At 39.3% G+C, this 15,957-nt stretch overlaps 3 protein-coding genes across 3 annotated transcripts; 2 read left to right on the top strand and 1 right to left on the bottom strand.

Moving 5' to 3' along the window:
• Positions 1–7,593: 7,593 nt before the first annotated feature.
• LOC121760634 lies at positions 7,594–12,875 on the top strand. Its single transcript, XM_042156274.1, has 4 exons — positions 7,594–7,849; positions 7,920–8,165; positions 12,315–12,474; positions 12,554–12,875. The coding sequence occupies exons 1-4, from the start codon at positions 7,664–7,666 to the stop codon at positions 12,730–12,732; spliced, it is 771 nt and encodes a 256-aa protein (XP_042012208.1). The 5' UTR covers positions 7,594–7,663; the 3' UTR covers positions 12,733–12,875.
• A 1,231-nt stretch (positions 12,876–14,106) lies between these two features.
• Positions 14,107–14,787, bottom strand: LOC121760743 (glycine-rich cell wall structural protein 1-like). Its single transcript, XM_042156369.1, has one exon. The coding sequence runs from the start codon at positions 14,785–14,787 to the stop codon at positions 14,107–14,109; it is 681 nt and encodes a 226-aa protein (XP_042012303.1).
• A 157-nt stretch (positions 14,788–14,944) lies between these two features.
• LOC121760742 lies at positions 14,945–15,502 on the top strand. The gene has a single exon (XM_042156368.1). The coding sequence runs from the start codon at positions 14,945–14,947 to the stop codon at positions 15,500–15,502; it is 558 nt and encodes a 185-aa protein (XP_042012302.1).
• Positions 15,503–15,957: the final 455 nt, after the last annotated feature.

Below are 15,957 nucleotides of genomic sequence, written 5' to 3'. Positions count from 1 at the left end.
GTGGATTTAATTAATTGTTTTGGGACATTATTCCAAATTAAATCCAAACCAATGGACCTTAAATTACACTACATGAAATTCGAACTCCATCCTTTTATCCTTGGGAGTTTCGAAAATCTCCAATAGGAGATTGGATTATTTTTCATTTGATTTAATTGGTGCTTTATTGACTCTCTTCTTTTGAATATAATCCAATTAAATCATGTTATATTTTATTTCTTCACCCCAAAATAAATAGAGAGTTGGGATTTTTGCCTTGGCTATTTGAGCCTAATTTTTCGGCCCCCTCCAATAAATTTTGGAGAATATTTTATTTGTTCCTATTTTGTGGAACCCCCTTTTATTCAAATAAATTCCCATGTCTAATTAATTGGGAATGTGAATATTTTCCTTCTATTTTTCCTCCATATCACACGCCCCTTTGCATTATTTTTCCTTGTGGGAATTTAATTAATTGTTGTCTATTTTATGGGAGCCTTTTTTCCTATAAAGAAATTACTTAATTTAAATCCTATTTTGTTTAATTGGGGATTTAAATAATTTCCTTGTACAACTTCTCCTTAAATTTTCGGCCCCTCCTATTATTTCCTACTTGGAGATTTAATTTAATTGTTCCCTTGTATTCATTATTTTATTTCCTAAATTATGAATATATTCTCTCCAAGTAAATATTGCTATATTTCCTTGTAATTAAATCACAAAATTTTGACTTCCCCACCTTCAAACCACACGCCTACTTTTTATTTTAATTGTGGGAATTTCATTTTTTTATATCTCCTCCAATTTAATTAATTCCTTATGTGTGGGATTTTAAACCTAACAAATAAATAGCAATTAAACAAACCCTAGCCCCCATTCTCCCTACAAAAAAAAACGTCCCCTCTCTTCTCTCCATCTCCCACACGTTTTTTTCATTCTTCTCCACTCTCCCATCTCCAAAAATCTTCCATTCAAGCTTATTCTTGCATCCATTGAAAGTACCTTCGAGAGTTTCCGACGGATCGCTTCGTTCTTCTCTTCTACCGATTGGTTTTTGTAAAGGAAGGTATAATTGCACACTTTTTCTTCTCCTTCTCTTTTGAACCATGTTTTGAGTCCTACATGCATGTAGAGAGTGTAGGTTTGATAGATCGCAAGTTTTAACGGGAGGGAAATTGTGTGTTCGTAAGAACTTGTTTGATTTTTACCTTGTTGATTGGAATAATGTGTATTGGATCGAAATATTTATGAATAATATGAGGTTGTATGCAAATATGTGTATGAAGAACGTGTAAGCATGATTATGTGTTTTCGAGCATGAAAAATCGGTGGTGGAAGTTTAAAAACCCTAATCCCGAATTTGAACCAGAAATCTGTGATGCACGACCAGTGACTTATGATCTGTATTCGACCCATCAAACGAACGAATTTTGCTACGAAATTTTTACTGAGTAAACTTCAAGGTGTTTTCTGTGTCTCAGGTAAATTTCAGCCTGTTTTATCGAAAAATGAAATTTTAATAAATTTTTGAAGTTGACTGCGCAAATCTGCCAGAAACGTGAGTTCTCGCCATGAATGTTTCGTTTTCTGTTTGACTGACCAAGTGACCTCCGATTGATGTGATTCATTGAACTATATGAAAATTTGAAGTATCTTCTGAGTCGTGTTAAATTTTCAGCCTTTTTGGGCATCGGGTGAATTTATGGTGAATTGTTCAAATGAACTGCGCAATACTGTCAGAAATTGTATGCTACGACCAGAGAGTTCAATATGTGATATGACTGACTAAATGACGTGATTTCGCTGTGAAAATTTTCATGTATGAACTTGAATGTGTATTCTGTATTGTGACCAAAATTTAGCTTCTTTTGAGGTCGGGTGAATTTATAGTGATTTTTACAAAACGGTCGCGCAGTTCTGCCAGTTTTCTGCCTTGTTAAAATATCTCTTATTTTCAAGTCTAAAAGTATTGTATGATGCATGTATGTCCAAGGAACGTGTCTAAATGATGTGATCACGTGTGATAAATCGAAATGTGTTACGATGTGTTCTCCCATCTTTGTGACGTATGTTGGGTCGGGGATTTGAGAAAAACGACGAGAGAATCGATAGGACATGCATAGTAATATGTTGTTGGGGGAAACTAATTGTGTTGTCTTTGACGAGGGTGTTGTGTAGTCGTGAACTCGAGGATCGAGAGTTGCTAAGTGGGTTGTGAATTGCTAAGAGAACGAGGTGGGCTTTCTTTTCAAACCTCTTTACTTTTCCGAAAAATATTATGTGGAGATATAAGGGTGGTTTAACTGTTATGTCATGCCATGTTGTTTTTGTTATGAGGTTGTGTGCCTGATGCCTAGTTCGTATGAGTTTACTCCGTTAGGCTATATGGCTGTGTTGTGAAACGAATTCGGGTCCGAGTAGGGCCGTAAACCCTATCGGGCTGTGTACACTGGTGGGATCGTGAGCCGTCCTTGCAAGTTGGCCGGTCTCGTGGGCGAATAGTGTGGCCACACTTTCGTCGCACTGTGATTGTGATTGTTGGATTGATGTGAAAAGTGGGGGAGATAAATTGTCTGGCCAGACTTGAATATTTTTGTTTTTCTCGTGATATTTTCCTACTACTTAAAACTCGAGATCACTGGTATGGATGACATAACTATTATTAAAATGTTTTCGGCATGAGCCCATTGAGTACAACAAGACTCAGCCCTGCATATTATTTTCTTATGTGCAGGTTGAGCGGGATGTTGCGGTGGATGTTGAGCCGGCTTAAGTACTTAGGATGCGTTGTGTCGTCAAACATAGGCGTCGTCCTTGACTTTCCTTAAACCGTATTTTCCGCTGCTATAATTTGAACCATGACTCAAGACTTAATCTTTCCTTTACGTTTTGTGTGTGAACATGTATGGTGGTGATGAGTTTTAAACAAGTGTTTACGTTGTCTTTTTAAAATTTATTCTTCGCGATTTAAGTTAAGTATTTGTTCAACTTTAGTTAGTTGATGTATTCCTTAAGTCAAATTTTTCCCGTTGTCCTTTTAAAAGTATTTTATCTTATGCCTTTTCGAAAAAAAAATTTAACCTTAAAATCTTTAAACTAAGTTGTTTTCTTTTCTTTAAGTTAATTAAGATGTTCTTTTTAAATTGTTGTCCATGCATGTCGGTCACGATCGCCGCGTTGTGGTACCCCTTTGTATGGGCGGTCGTGACAAGCGAACCACGTCACGCAAGCGCTTGGCGAGACAACTCGCGGCCTGTCTCGGTGTGACGGGGGTTCCGGCGGAATGGTGACGGGACGGGACGCTGCAACGCGTCCCGCGCCCGTCTCGTCACGGAGGGACGGGTCACGAGCCACCCGCGTAACGCGTTGCGGGTGGCCTAAGTGTTGACAGTTGCACGAGCCCCCATCATTAAATTCTGATTCCGTCATTGCCGTCGGATAAAAGGTCAGATCAGGTAATTACTCAACCTGCTACTATTTTGACAATCCTAGTTTAGGGGTTGATCTACAAAGCTATGTGAACGATATAGATATGATCCATTTGTGGTCTCTCCGCTGTCTTAGTAACTTAGAGCATCCACAATAGGAATAACCCAGCAATAGCCCAGTCATAGCCTAGCCACAAACTCCTCCTGCCACATCATCAACACTAAAAATCCTCCTGCCATATCATAAATAGCCCAGTAATAGCCTAGCCACATCATAAATAGCCTAGCCACATCAATAGCCACATCACTAATAACAATTATATAAAAATGAAATAATTAACAATAACACAATATACGGAATTTAATTTACGAGACATATACGGGAAACGTTAATAATACTATTAAAATTTTAAAAAGTACAATAATTTAAAAAAAGTACAATAATTTAAAAAAAATTACAATAATTAACAAAAATTTAGTATGGTGGCATCTGACTCCATCCACTTCCCACGGGGACCGGGGGAGTTTGACCTTGAGACCCGCTACTCCCTGAAGTAGGCTCGTTGTTGAGATCCATTTACCGTTGTTGATCTTGTACAGAAATTTAGATAGAGAGAGTACTCGTTAAAACAGGTGGTGCGAATGTAAATGACGTGCAAGACGCATATATATAGTGTTTCGAAAAAAAAAAATCGCGCTAGGCGGTGCGCTAGGCGATCCGGACGCTGCAATAGCGCCGAGCGGATCGCCCAGCGCACCGCCTAGCGCCACGGAACCGCCGAGCGCTAGGCGGTTTTTAAATCCGGAAACCGCTAGTCGGTTGCAATAGATCGCCTAGCGCACCGCCTAGCGCCGGCGCTCGGCTAAGCGGTGCGCTAGGCGCTATTGTGGATGCTCTTAATACATATTGTGTTGCTCAATAATTAATTTATCTTAATGGTGAATAATGAACCATCTTACTAATTACTACATTCTATATATATGGAACAGAATTGGGTGAAATTTATGAAAAATTGTAATTTGATACTTACTCCTTCCCACATTAAATGTCATATTTAGTGTGGGCACAGATTTTAAAAAATGTAAAAAAAAATGGATTAAATAAGTCAGTGGATTATGAGTCTCACTTATATATTAATTTTATAATAAAAAGTGAGTAGAATTGGTTGGTGGAATGTGAGGTCTACTTATCATTTATCGTAAAAGTGAAATGTGACTCTTATTGTGGGACAGGCCGAAATGGTAAAATGTGACACTTATTGTGAGACGGAATAGTATATTTATAATAAATCGAACATACTATAATAATTAATTTTTTATTTATAAAAATCATTTGTACCTGAGTCATTAAGAGAATATAATTAAGTTACTAGTTATCGTGCGGCCAACCGTTTCATGAAATGGTGGACATTTTAAAGGCAATTGTTTTGTGAATATAAACCAATTGATTATGTGGGGAAGACTTTCTTTTTCTTTTTTTTTTGGTTGTGAAGGTGGGGAAGATTCTTTGATTAATTGTAACCACGAAAAGGCAGAAAATATTAGCGAACAAGACTAAGTCTGTCTGGGTTAATTATTTATTTTCATGGGTCGTTAATAATGACATATTCCCCATCAAATAAAAAGTTAAGATAACTGCCTCGAACAATCGTCCACTCGCTAAGATATTTTAATATAAATTGGACCACTTTTTGTTATTCGCCGAGGCTAACCTTGCGCGTGGAAGCCGTGTAATCTTAATTATCTGTCTTTTTCCCAGTTAAATAAACAAGAAATGACTTGGAATGTTTTATTTTATGAACCAAATAATCTTTTGTATAGTATATAAAATTATTTATATCTTATTAGTTGCTCTGTATGAATTATGAACGCGTGATTTAGCAAGAAATACTCCCTCCCCTTCCATATTTTGACATTGCACTCAAAGGCCAGATTTTTCTAAAAGATCAAATCATATTTAAAACTTAATCCGTATAATTAAACCTCTAAACATTTGTTTGAGATAAATTCAAGTTCTCCAACTTAAATTATCTTTTGAGAACTCCTTTGCGAGCATTATTTCATACGCGCCAGGAAAGAGTACCATTTATTACCCTAGTTAACATTTAATTACATTAATTAAAACTTACTTATACTAGTTAAACTATTGTTTGTGATTTTGACTTAGTTGCGTAAAGAACCCTCCGTTCCAATATAGTTGAGTCATATTTATTTTTGACAAATTCTCTAAAATCTCTAATACTTACTCTCTCACACCTCTCTTAGAGTGTTCACAATAGTCGGCCGCGCGGCCGCGGCTCAATATAGGGGAGGACGAGGGCGGGGGTAGGACGGGGGCACGCCGAGTAGTCGGCGAGGACGGGGCGGTGGGATTGGGGCCGCGGCTGCCCGCGGCCTATAGCACGGCCCGGTGAGCCGCGGCGCGCCGGAAGGTTTTTTTTTTTTACTTTTTTTTGCATTTTCGGATTTGAAAGACTTAATTTTTGTGGTGTTTTGAGAAGAGAGAAGAAGAATGAGTAAATTGCATCGGCAAATAAGTAAGAAGATAAAAAATGCATATTGGAGTAGATTTCGCAAGGAAGAAGATGATACGGCGGCGTGTGTTTATTAAGGTTTAGATCAATTGGGCTTTTTTAAATGGGTTTTGATTAATTTGGTCAAATGAATCCAATTAAAATGATTTGGTTTATTAACCCATTACTATTTAAAAAGGTAATAAACAAGTTTGGTAATTGGTTTTAATTTTTTTAATTAAATTATGTGTTTTTTTCTAATTATTTTTAGTCCAATAATTTTTATTCTAATTGAATTAAAATATACCAACAATTGATAAAATAATGTGATTTGTGGCTGTTGACAACTTTTTGTGGCTGTGCCACCGGCCGTGTCCACATTATTATGGACACTCTTATTTTACTTTCTCCACTTTAAGCTTTAACACCTCAATTTCTTAAATCTCGTGCTCAAAAGAAATACCACAATTACCTTGGGACAAATTATTATCACTCTTCTCATATAACCAATAAATTCAAAAAATATGTATATATAAAAAAAGAAAATACATCGTGTAACCATGGGATTAAAACTTTAATAGAGAGATCTATTGATTAAAATTAAACCAATTTTCGACATCCCACGTCAAGATGTACATTATGAAAAAAAAGTTCATGACTGTTGTTAGAGTGTAACTGCCGAAATGACATTGTGAAAACACCATTCTGAAGTTGGGCTTTTCTATTTGAATTATGGAGAGCCCATTAATTATGGCCCTTCATTAATTATACTCCTCCATATTCTAAAATATTATTGCAATTATTATATTTAGTGTTTTATAAGTATATTACTTTCTTTTTTAAAGTACGGGGTATAATTTTATTCTATTTTATATTTTAATTTCTAAATACATTTTGCCATTTAAGAGAAATACAACAATTAACAATATGGTGGTGCACACACTAATATTTTTGGATGGATCTCTAAACTGGACTTGACCTCACTTGACCTCTCTATTCATGCAACAAACGAACCAATACGAAGACATGACATGACCCTCTCAAGAAAACTCTAGCGTATCATTTGGGCCACATAGGAATGAATACCCCTAATTGGATACACAAAGACATGACCGGTATTTCCAGCTCCCCGAGTGCAAGAGACGCCCTAATCATTCCGAGATTAGTTTAGTTGGCGCACAACAATCCACTCTATAACGATGCAGTTAAAGAAATTTAAGTGTGTTTCAATCTCCTCAATAAATGATTAGCAAATTTTTTATCACTTACGTGGAGTAATTTTTTTCTTTCTAATTATGTAGTTTTTTTTTAATCTTAGATATGTACTTTATTTTAATTTTGTAGTTTTTGAAAATTTAATAAAATTTGTATTTTTAGTTTGTTTGCCATTTTATGAATATTGGAGGCGATGATATGATATGATATGATATGATATGATATGATATGATATGATATGTAGTATTAATCTTGGCACAATAAGAGGCAAAAGTTATGAATATTGAAGGCGATGATATGATAAAGAATTGGCACGCAGAAGAGACTTGGATTGCTGATGTCCACGTAGGTATAGAAAGCATGAGAAGTTGTCCTCATATTTTCTGATGATATGATAAAGAATTGGCACGCAGAAGAGACTTGGATTGCTGATGTCCACGTGGGTATAGAAAGCATGAGAAGTTGTCCTCATATTTTCTTATCCTGATTTCTCCAACATTACTCACTCTGTCTGAGACAGAGAGAAGCATGGCCGCCACACTCTGCCTTTCCAAACTCCCCCACCTCCCACCTCGGCGACTAATGCCCCACATCCAATCCAAACTATCCCAAACCTCCTCACACCAACAGCACACTCCCCAATTACTTCATCACCTCAAATCCGTCTCCCTCCCTCTCACCGCAATCACATTGCCTTTCTTTCTCCCCCCACAGGTCTCCTCTCTCTTCCCTAGCTTCAACTGCACTTGTTATGTTTTTTGATGCGATTAATAAATGAATGCAGGATGCATTTGCGGTTGGCGGAGAGCTTGGGATTCTGGAAGGAACATCTTTTGCGTTGATTCATCCGATCGTGATGACCGGCCTCTTTGTGTACACTTTGAACGCTGGATATCTCGGGTGGCAATGGAGGAGGGTCCGTACGATTCAGGACGAGATTAACCAGCTCAAGAAGGACCTTAAGCCGGTCGCTGACGGCTCTCCGCCGCCGCCCTCGCCTCTCGACGCCAAGATTCAGCAGCTCACTCAGGTTAACTAACTACCCCTCCTATCTTATGATTGGTTCAAGGGATTTTTACATTTTGTCCTGTTCTTTTAGGAGAAATCCTAATAATCAATTTAAACCAGATTAATTCATTTATGATTTATACTAATCCTCCCTTTTGTGTGCTCTAGTGTGAATATGTATGTGATAGAGATCCTAGTCTACTAGTTGTAGTTTCCAATGCTAGATATATTATGTGTAGACCTAGGCATGCACAAGGGTCACGAACCGCCGGTTCCGGTTCATGAACCGGCGGTTCAAGGTTCAGGAAATGCTTGAACCTGAACCGGCCCGCCTAGCTCCCGGCGGTTCCGGTTCAGGTTCAAAAAACCGGCGGTTTACGCGGCGGTTCAAAACCGGCGGTTTTTGGCTTGAACCGCCGGTTCCGGGCCGGTTCGACGGTTCGTCGACTTTTTTTTTTGCACTTTTCAACTATTCAATTTTTAATCAAATTACGTTACACTTTCAAAGTTGTTTATGTATGAAATGTGAGTAAATAAAATTGAAAAAAATACGACTAAAGTTGCAATTTTATTGAAATTGCATGTTTACAAGTTACAACAATTACAAATCGAAAACATATGCCGGTCTTGAAGTCTTAAACAAAATTTAAATACAAATGAGACTACTAGTCAACAACTAATTACAAATGACAAGAACGACGTTGAAGTTCTTAAACGTATAAGTGTATTATATACATACTCTTAACCGGCGAAGAAGATCTTTCTACATAACTAAATTAAGGACACCTTTAGCAATTCAACTTTAAATGTTGAGTTTCGTCTAACAATCAACAATTATAGTAGAATTGTCAAAAGTTTCCCTCATTTAGCCGTATAGAGAAATATACTTCATCGACTAGAGTATACAAATACAATTATGTAATTGTATTTGCATATTTTTAAAGTAGGAATTAATGGGAAAAAAGAAATAAAAGAAAAAGGACTTGAGCTCAACTTAAATTTAAAATTTAAGTTGAGGTGCCTACGTATCCCAATTGCTCATTTGCATTAGGGAATCAAAGTCCACGTAGTTCTCTTACCTTACTTACCTATTTGGTTTGGCCGGCGGCGGTTGACGGTTGGCCTAAGCTTCATCCCCGGTGAATTCATCTTGTGATCCCTCTTGACGCTCATCCTAATCATTTTCTTGTTCTCGGACGTCAGCTTTGGCCCAATCATCAAGTAACATCACGGCTTCCATATTTTTCGTCGAGAGCTTACTTCTTGATTCATCCAACACGCGCGAGCCAACACTAAAAGCGGACTCGACGGCTACGGTGGAAGCCGGAACAGAAAAAATCTCATTGGCCATTGAAGCAAGGATGGGAAAATCTTTCTCGTGGGTTCCCCACCAATCGAGGACGTCGATTTGGGCGGGAGGAGTAGGACCTTCATCACCAAAGGAAAAGAGTGATTCAAAATATAAATCTAATTCACTGACCTTACCTGAGGACCTTCCGCCGGTGCTGTAGTTGTATAGGTCGGCTAGTTGGGATTGCGCGTCGGGGTCATCATAATCGGCTTGAAATGCAAAGCCATAGTTATGTTGTGGAGGAGGGGGTCTTCTGACTTGGTGAGTGGTGTTATACTTGGTTTCATATTCGGTGTAGAGAGAGCGCAAGTTAAACTCGAGGTTTTGTTGCACAATTGACCGGTCCGGGAGGTTTATTTGAAAGGTTTCTGAGAGGTCGACTCCAAATTCGTCACTGGTATCGGATTGGATTGCTTGAAGGGGACCAAGATCAATTGAACTCAAATTGTTATAATAAAAATCTAAAATTCTAGAGGTACCTGCTAATTTCCATTTTGGATCCAATACCTTTGCAATCAAAAACACGTTAGGAATCTCACTGAAATACTTGAGCCATTTTTCAATCATATAATACAAAACGCACATTAACTCGGGAGAAGAGGAAGCATTTTTCATTGCAGTTTTAAAACCAAGGGATATGTACATGCAATGCTCCAAAACACGAACAACAGTGCAATAATAAATACCCGACAATTCAACAGTAGCATTTTAAAAATATTTGAACAATTTAAATAAAGCCAAACTGTTATCCCAACAACTATGCAAAAGATATAAATCACGGTAGGGATTAGTTCTATAAAAATCACATAAAGCATCTTTATGTGTCAAAGTAGAATTCAGACAATCATATGTCGAATTCCATCTATGAGACACATCCATAGTAAAATTCGTGTACCTGACATTCTTTTGATGGCAATATTTCTTCCATGCTTTGCCAATAGGTGGCTTTTGATGGATTAATCTAACTGCATTTCTAATAAGAGAAACATGCTTTGGCCATAATTCAAGCGCATCCTGTACACATAAATTTAAAATATGACAAATGCATCTTTTATGAAAATACTCACCTCCAATTACCGGTGTACAAGCCGCAATCAAATTGGCGATACTTGCGGTGTTGGCAGTTGCATTATCAAAACCAATAGAAAAATCTTGTTGCATAACTGAAACTCATTCAACACTTGTATAATCAAAGAAGCAATTTCGAGTGCAGTGTGTGGAGTTTCAAATTCTCTAAAACCAATTAAACGCTTGTTCAAAGTCCAACTATTGTCCACAAAGTGAACCGTAATACCCATGTATGAATGACGGTTAAAACAATCCGTCCAAACATCTGAGCAAATGTTCACCCTGTGGCCCAAGTTAACTAAATAACGTGATAATTCTACCTTTTTCTCCAAGCATTGCCGAACGGTAGATCGTTGCACGGTCATTCTACCTATTCTTTTGATTGCTACATTCAATTCACTTTGCATAGTAACCTCAAAACTTTTGTCATCAAAAACATTAAAGGGCAAATGCTTCATAGCCGCTCATCTAGTCATTGTATCATCAAAATTCTTTTTCTCATATTTAAATAGAGGCGTACCTGACGAACCCGAGCAGGTGGGTTGGAAGTTTAGTTGGCTTTGGGTAGAGGTAGTGCCGCATTCTACCGGATGCTTTGTCACCAAATGGCGACGGAGGGTGCCATATCCACCACCGGCGGACCATTTATACACTTTATCGCAATAGTTGCAGTAAACATGAAACTCCGAAGTCTCTTCTTGAGAGTTCGGATCGTGAGGACTTGGAATCACCACCGAGACCTTCTTGTAGTATTTGACAAAAATGTCCGATTTCAAAGCTTTTGCCGGGTTAGCGGGTGGAGGGGGAGGCATCTCCTCATTTCCGCCGGTGCTAGAAGGAATACGAGAATGCGATCTATCCTCGTTGTTGTCCGAGTCCGACGATATAGTAACGTCGAACTCCTCATCTTGTTGGGAACGACCTCCCCTACCCCCACCTTGTTGCATTTCAGCAAGTAGCATGGCGGTCCTATGATCTTCTTCCATCTACAAATATTATGTACGTAGAAGTTAAAAGTATGAACGGAAAAAAAAATTATGAAATTTTGAAATATGAATTGGAAAACAAATTTTTCATTACTTACTTGCATGCGTTCGGCTGCCAATCGAGAAACCTCTTCCATAACATCACGACGACTAGGTCGTCGAGATTTTGAGGGACGCGAAGTACTTTGATCTTGGGCTATTCCCTTGCCCCGATCACCACGTCCCGATCCACCACGAGAAGAAGACATATTGATAAATGAAAGTAGTATGGACTTGGAATGAAATATGTATGAAGTATAAAAGAAGTGGTAAATTATGAGCACAACAACAAATATAGTAGTGAGTAGAAAGTGTAGAATTGAAACGTAAACTTGCGCAATTAGAGAGAATTAGGAGAGAATAGAGAAATGAAGATTGAGAATGAAATCCTTGTTAACACAAGAATGAGGTAAGGAAATATGAAGGAGAAGTGGGGTATTTATAGGAGTAAAATTGGATGAAAAAAAAAATTTGAAATTTTGAAATCGGCCGAACCGCCGGTTTACCGCCGAAACCGGCGGTTGGTCCACGGTTTGGGTCAGAAAACCGGCGGTTTATGACCGGTTTTGCAGGCCTAAACACTGACTCTATCTATTTATTTGATATACTTTACTAATTTCACAATAAAACACGTGACCTCCAACAATAAGACTATTTTTGGTGGAGTGAGTTGCTAGTTAATTCTTGTGGAGAAAGTGCTGAGTTGCTCTGTTATATGGTTACTCAGGAAAGAAAAGAGCTAATCAAAGGGTCATATAGAGATAAGCACTTCAACGCTGGATCCATATTGCTCGGGTTTGGAGTGTTTGAATCCATATTTGGAGGGCTCAACACATGGTTCAGAACCGGAAAACTATTTCCCGGACCTCATCTGTTTGGCGGGGCAGGTATTATAAGTATGTTTTTAGTTAAAAAAGAAATGCTAAATCTTACTGAATCATTTGAAATGATTTTATTATGAAACAGCGATAACAGTATTATGGGCAGCCGCAGCTGCATTAGTACCTCCGATGCAGAAGGGAAGTGAAACTGCCAGAAATCTTCACATCGCACTCAATCTGTTGAATGTGCTTCTCTTCATCTCTCAAATACCTACTGGAATTGATATTGTCTTCAAAGTCTTTGAATTCACCAAATGGCCTTGAATACTTCTAATTCAATTATGTTAATACTTTTCTTGTTTATCACATGAGTTATGTATGTTTGTAAACCCGGGTATACTGACTCGCACTTATTGTATACTTTTTAACTGTAAATTTTTTTGTTACAAATATGGTTCTTATTTTTATTTTATTTGTTTATTTACGGAGAATAAACTTTGTGTGAAATCTTAAAAGCAGGGGAGAAGGCATTTTAATTTTAACCATTAACACTCAAGAATAAGTTCCAGCCAGCTTTATTGACAATCTGCTATCATATATTATGCTTTTACATTTAAGTTTTTAAATAGTGGATGCAATTAATATATGAAGAGAATAAGTAATGCTATGTAATTCAAGTTTTAGTCAGGAGTGACGAACTCCATCAACTATTTTTCCTAAACAGAGGCTACATACCACGCTTTCTAAAATAAAGGAAACATCAACTCTGTCATTGTAAGGTGAATTTAGTGCTTGAGAATGATCAAGTGATACTAGTAAATTACAAAAGTGTAACAAGTGATCCCAAGTAAAAACTAGAAGGGGAAAGAAGAATAGAAGAAGCAACGACACAGGTGTAAACACCGAAGCTTTTTGAAGGGCATGGAATCTCAAGATTAGGAAGAAAAAGAAGCAAGATTTTGTGGTTTCAACTGTCCTTTTCACGATTGTAGAGTGTCTGATTGAAGACTAATTCAATTAGTGTAAGAAATTAAGAAAGTGGATGACAGGGGAATAGGATCTTCTTGTGTGCTAGAAAATGCAAAATGCTGACATTCGAGAATAGCAGCTGCCGCTATTACCACGTCTTAATCATCACTCTCAACATCTGGCTATACAGTTGAGACGTAAAAGGAATAGAGCAGTAAATATTTTGATTGGTAAATGTTAATTTGTACTATGATGATGGTAATTACTTAATTTGTTGTTTTATGCGAAATTGGGACTTTACTTTAGTGAAACATAAGAGACATCTCTAAATGGGCCAAAGTGGTGTTCTCACTTTACCTTTTTTCCCCAATGAATTACCTCTTTCACAGGTGATGCCAACCTTAACTTACACAACTTTTCTTGTTATTTTCCTTTTTTTTTTTTCCGGTTTTTTATGAATCAGATACTTTTCTTGGTGTGCTCTCTGCTTGTTTCCCATGCATGGCATTATAAATGAAATCTTCCATCCTCTTTTGTTTCATAGCACATTCACATTTTTTCTTTACACAAAATGGCAAGCCAACCACGCCCACCATGGTTCCGGTTTTCATTAGGAAGCCGTGCGCCCGCACCCGCGCCCGCACCAGCTCCTGCTCCTGCTCCTGCTCGTGCACCAGCGCCTGCACCAATGCCGGTGCGTCCTTCCTTTCCAATTAGGCCAACTCTAAATCAGCAGCCACCCCCTCCACCACCACCCCAACAGCTGCCACCACCACGGTCTCCTTCTCCTGCTCCTACTGCGCAACCATCTTCCCCAGTTGCAGCACCAGCACCAACTACTCCTCCCGCACCACCAAGGCCCTCTACTGCAGCTCCAGTAAGCCCCCCTGCACCTCGCTCACCGGTATCAACAGCAGCTCCAGTAAGCCCCACTGTTCCATCACCCGCACCTCGCCCACCGGTGCCAGCTGCAGCTCCAACAATCCCAACTGTTGCACCACCTGGACCTCGCCCACCAGTGCCAGCTGCAGCTCCAACAATCCCAACTGTTGCACCACCTGCACCTCGCCCACCAGTTCCAGCTGTAGCTCCAACAAGACCCACTGTTGCACCAGTTGTAGCTCCAGCACCAACTACTGCCCCCGCACCACCAAGGCCCTCTATTGCACCACCAATAAGGCCCGCTGTTGCACCTCCTCTAGCTTCACCACCTCGGCCATCCGTACCCACTGCCCCCGCACCACTAAGGCCCGCCGTTGCACCTCCTCTAACTTCACCACCACGGCCATCCGTACCCACTGCCCCCACACCAAGGCCCCCTTCAATAATAAGGCCTTCTGCTGCATCAACTCGATCACCACCTTTGCCCTCTGCACCAGCTCCAGTTCCACCAACACCTAAGTCCCCCATTCCAACACCAATCAAAACCACCCCACAATCTCCCCCTCCCAAAAAAGAAACTCCACCTCCATCTTCTCCACAAACAAAATCACCACCACCACCACCCTCCTCCTCCACCCGAAAATCCCCAAACCCCGTCCCCACCGCTCAACCTATCTACACCAAAATGCCTACTCCAACCGCATCTCCCAAAACAATCAAACCATTCGAAGCAGAATCCCCCAAACCCAAGCCCTTATCCCGCCCTCCCTCGCCTCTAACACTGCCGCCTGCGCAGACAAAGCTAGACATTCTCGAGGACAAACCCATCAATCGAACTCTGAGAATGAGCAGAACTCACAACAACGGCATTGCTTCTGACGGAAAAAGAGAGCCAAACACCCCAAAAGATAATAGCATCAACAAGAAACTCTCAAATCCCGAGCAGCAACGGCTGAGGGTAATCACACTTGCAGGAGAAAACAAGGGAGCAGTAATGGAACTCAGTACCTCGCACAAGAAAACCCTTCAAAACGGTAAACAGACGTCAGGCTCAGGGAGTGATAGCGGTGAAGAAGGAAAATCAAGAAGCAAGGATAAAGCTAACGGAGCACAGCCTCCGATGTCGGGATGGTTCAACAGCAATGTGCAGGGATTGAACAATTCCATTCTGTACAACTCAAACATCCGTCATAAGGACCCAGGAATCCATATCTCGGTTAGCAGAAAGGGTAGCCAGTCGTGAGCATGCAGCTGTGCGGGGGGAGTCGTATAATAAAGTTGAGTGCCAATTGTTTTTATGATTTTCAGATCTGTATTCCAGTTTCTGGTGGAAGGCAGCTAAATGGGAGTGAATCTTATCTTGTTTGTGATTCTATATATTCTCTTATACGGGACTAATAAATTCATGTCTTTTTTTCCCTTGCTGTATACACTTCTCCGTATATTAAAGATTGTTTTACTATACAAGTTGGTTTAACGAGCCCACAATTCATCTTCCCCATATACAAGAATCAAGCTAGTTGCTGCACAACAACTCAACCTCGGAATTCGATGCATAATTTACACGAAATGATTCTTAAACAACCTTCATAATCATGAATAAGATACGGAGAGTGGGAAAGAATCTCTTAAATCTTGCATGATACACCAGTCTTACGCCATCAAGCGTGTCATCCATCATCCGTCAACAATCTAGGA

This window comes from Salvia splendens, chromosome 13, assembly GCF_004379255.2.
Source record: "Salvia splendens isolate huo1 chromosome 13, SspV2, whole genome shotgun sequence".
Classification (NCBI taxonomy): Eukaryota; Viridiplantae; Streptophyta; class Magnoliopsida; order Lamiales; family Lamiaceae; genus Salvia; species Salvia splendens.
The sequence above is the reverse complement of the archived record's forward strand: the minus strand, read 5'-3'. Positions and strand labels throughout refer to the sequence as shown.

Bases quoted from the DNA above. Each gene is read 5' to 3' on its own strand.
- LOC121760634 (XM_042156274.1), top strand. From the start codon at position 7,664: ATGGCCGCCACACTCTGCCTTTCCAAACTCCCCCACCTCCCACCTCGG. The intron at 7,850-7,919 runs GTCTCCTCTCTC...AAATGAATGCAG, and splicing joins CTTTCTTTCTCCCCCCACAG to GATGCATTTGCGGTTGGCGG. The intron at 12,475-12,553 runs GTATTATAAGTA...ATTATGAAACAG, and splicing joins TCATCTGTTTGGCGGGGCAG to CGATAACAGTATTATGGGCA.
- LOC121760743 (XM_042156369.1), bottom strand. From the start codon at position 14,787: ATGGGGGACTTAGGTGTTGGTGGAACTGGAGCTGGTGCAGAGGGCAAA.
- LOC121760742 (XM_042156368.1), top strand. From the start codon at position 14,945: ATGCCTACTCCAACCGCATCTCCCAAAACAATCAAACCATTCGAAGCA.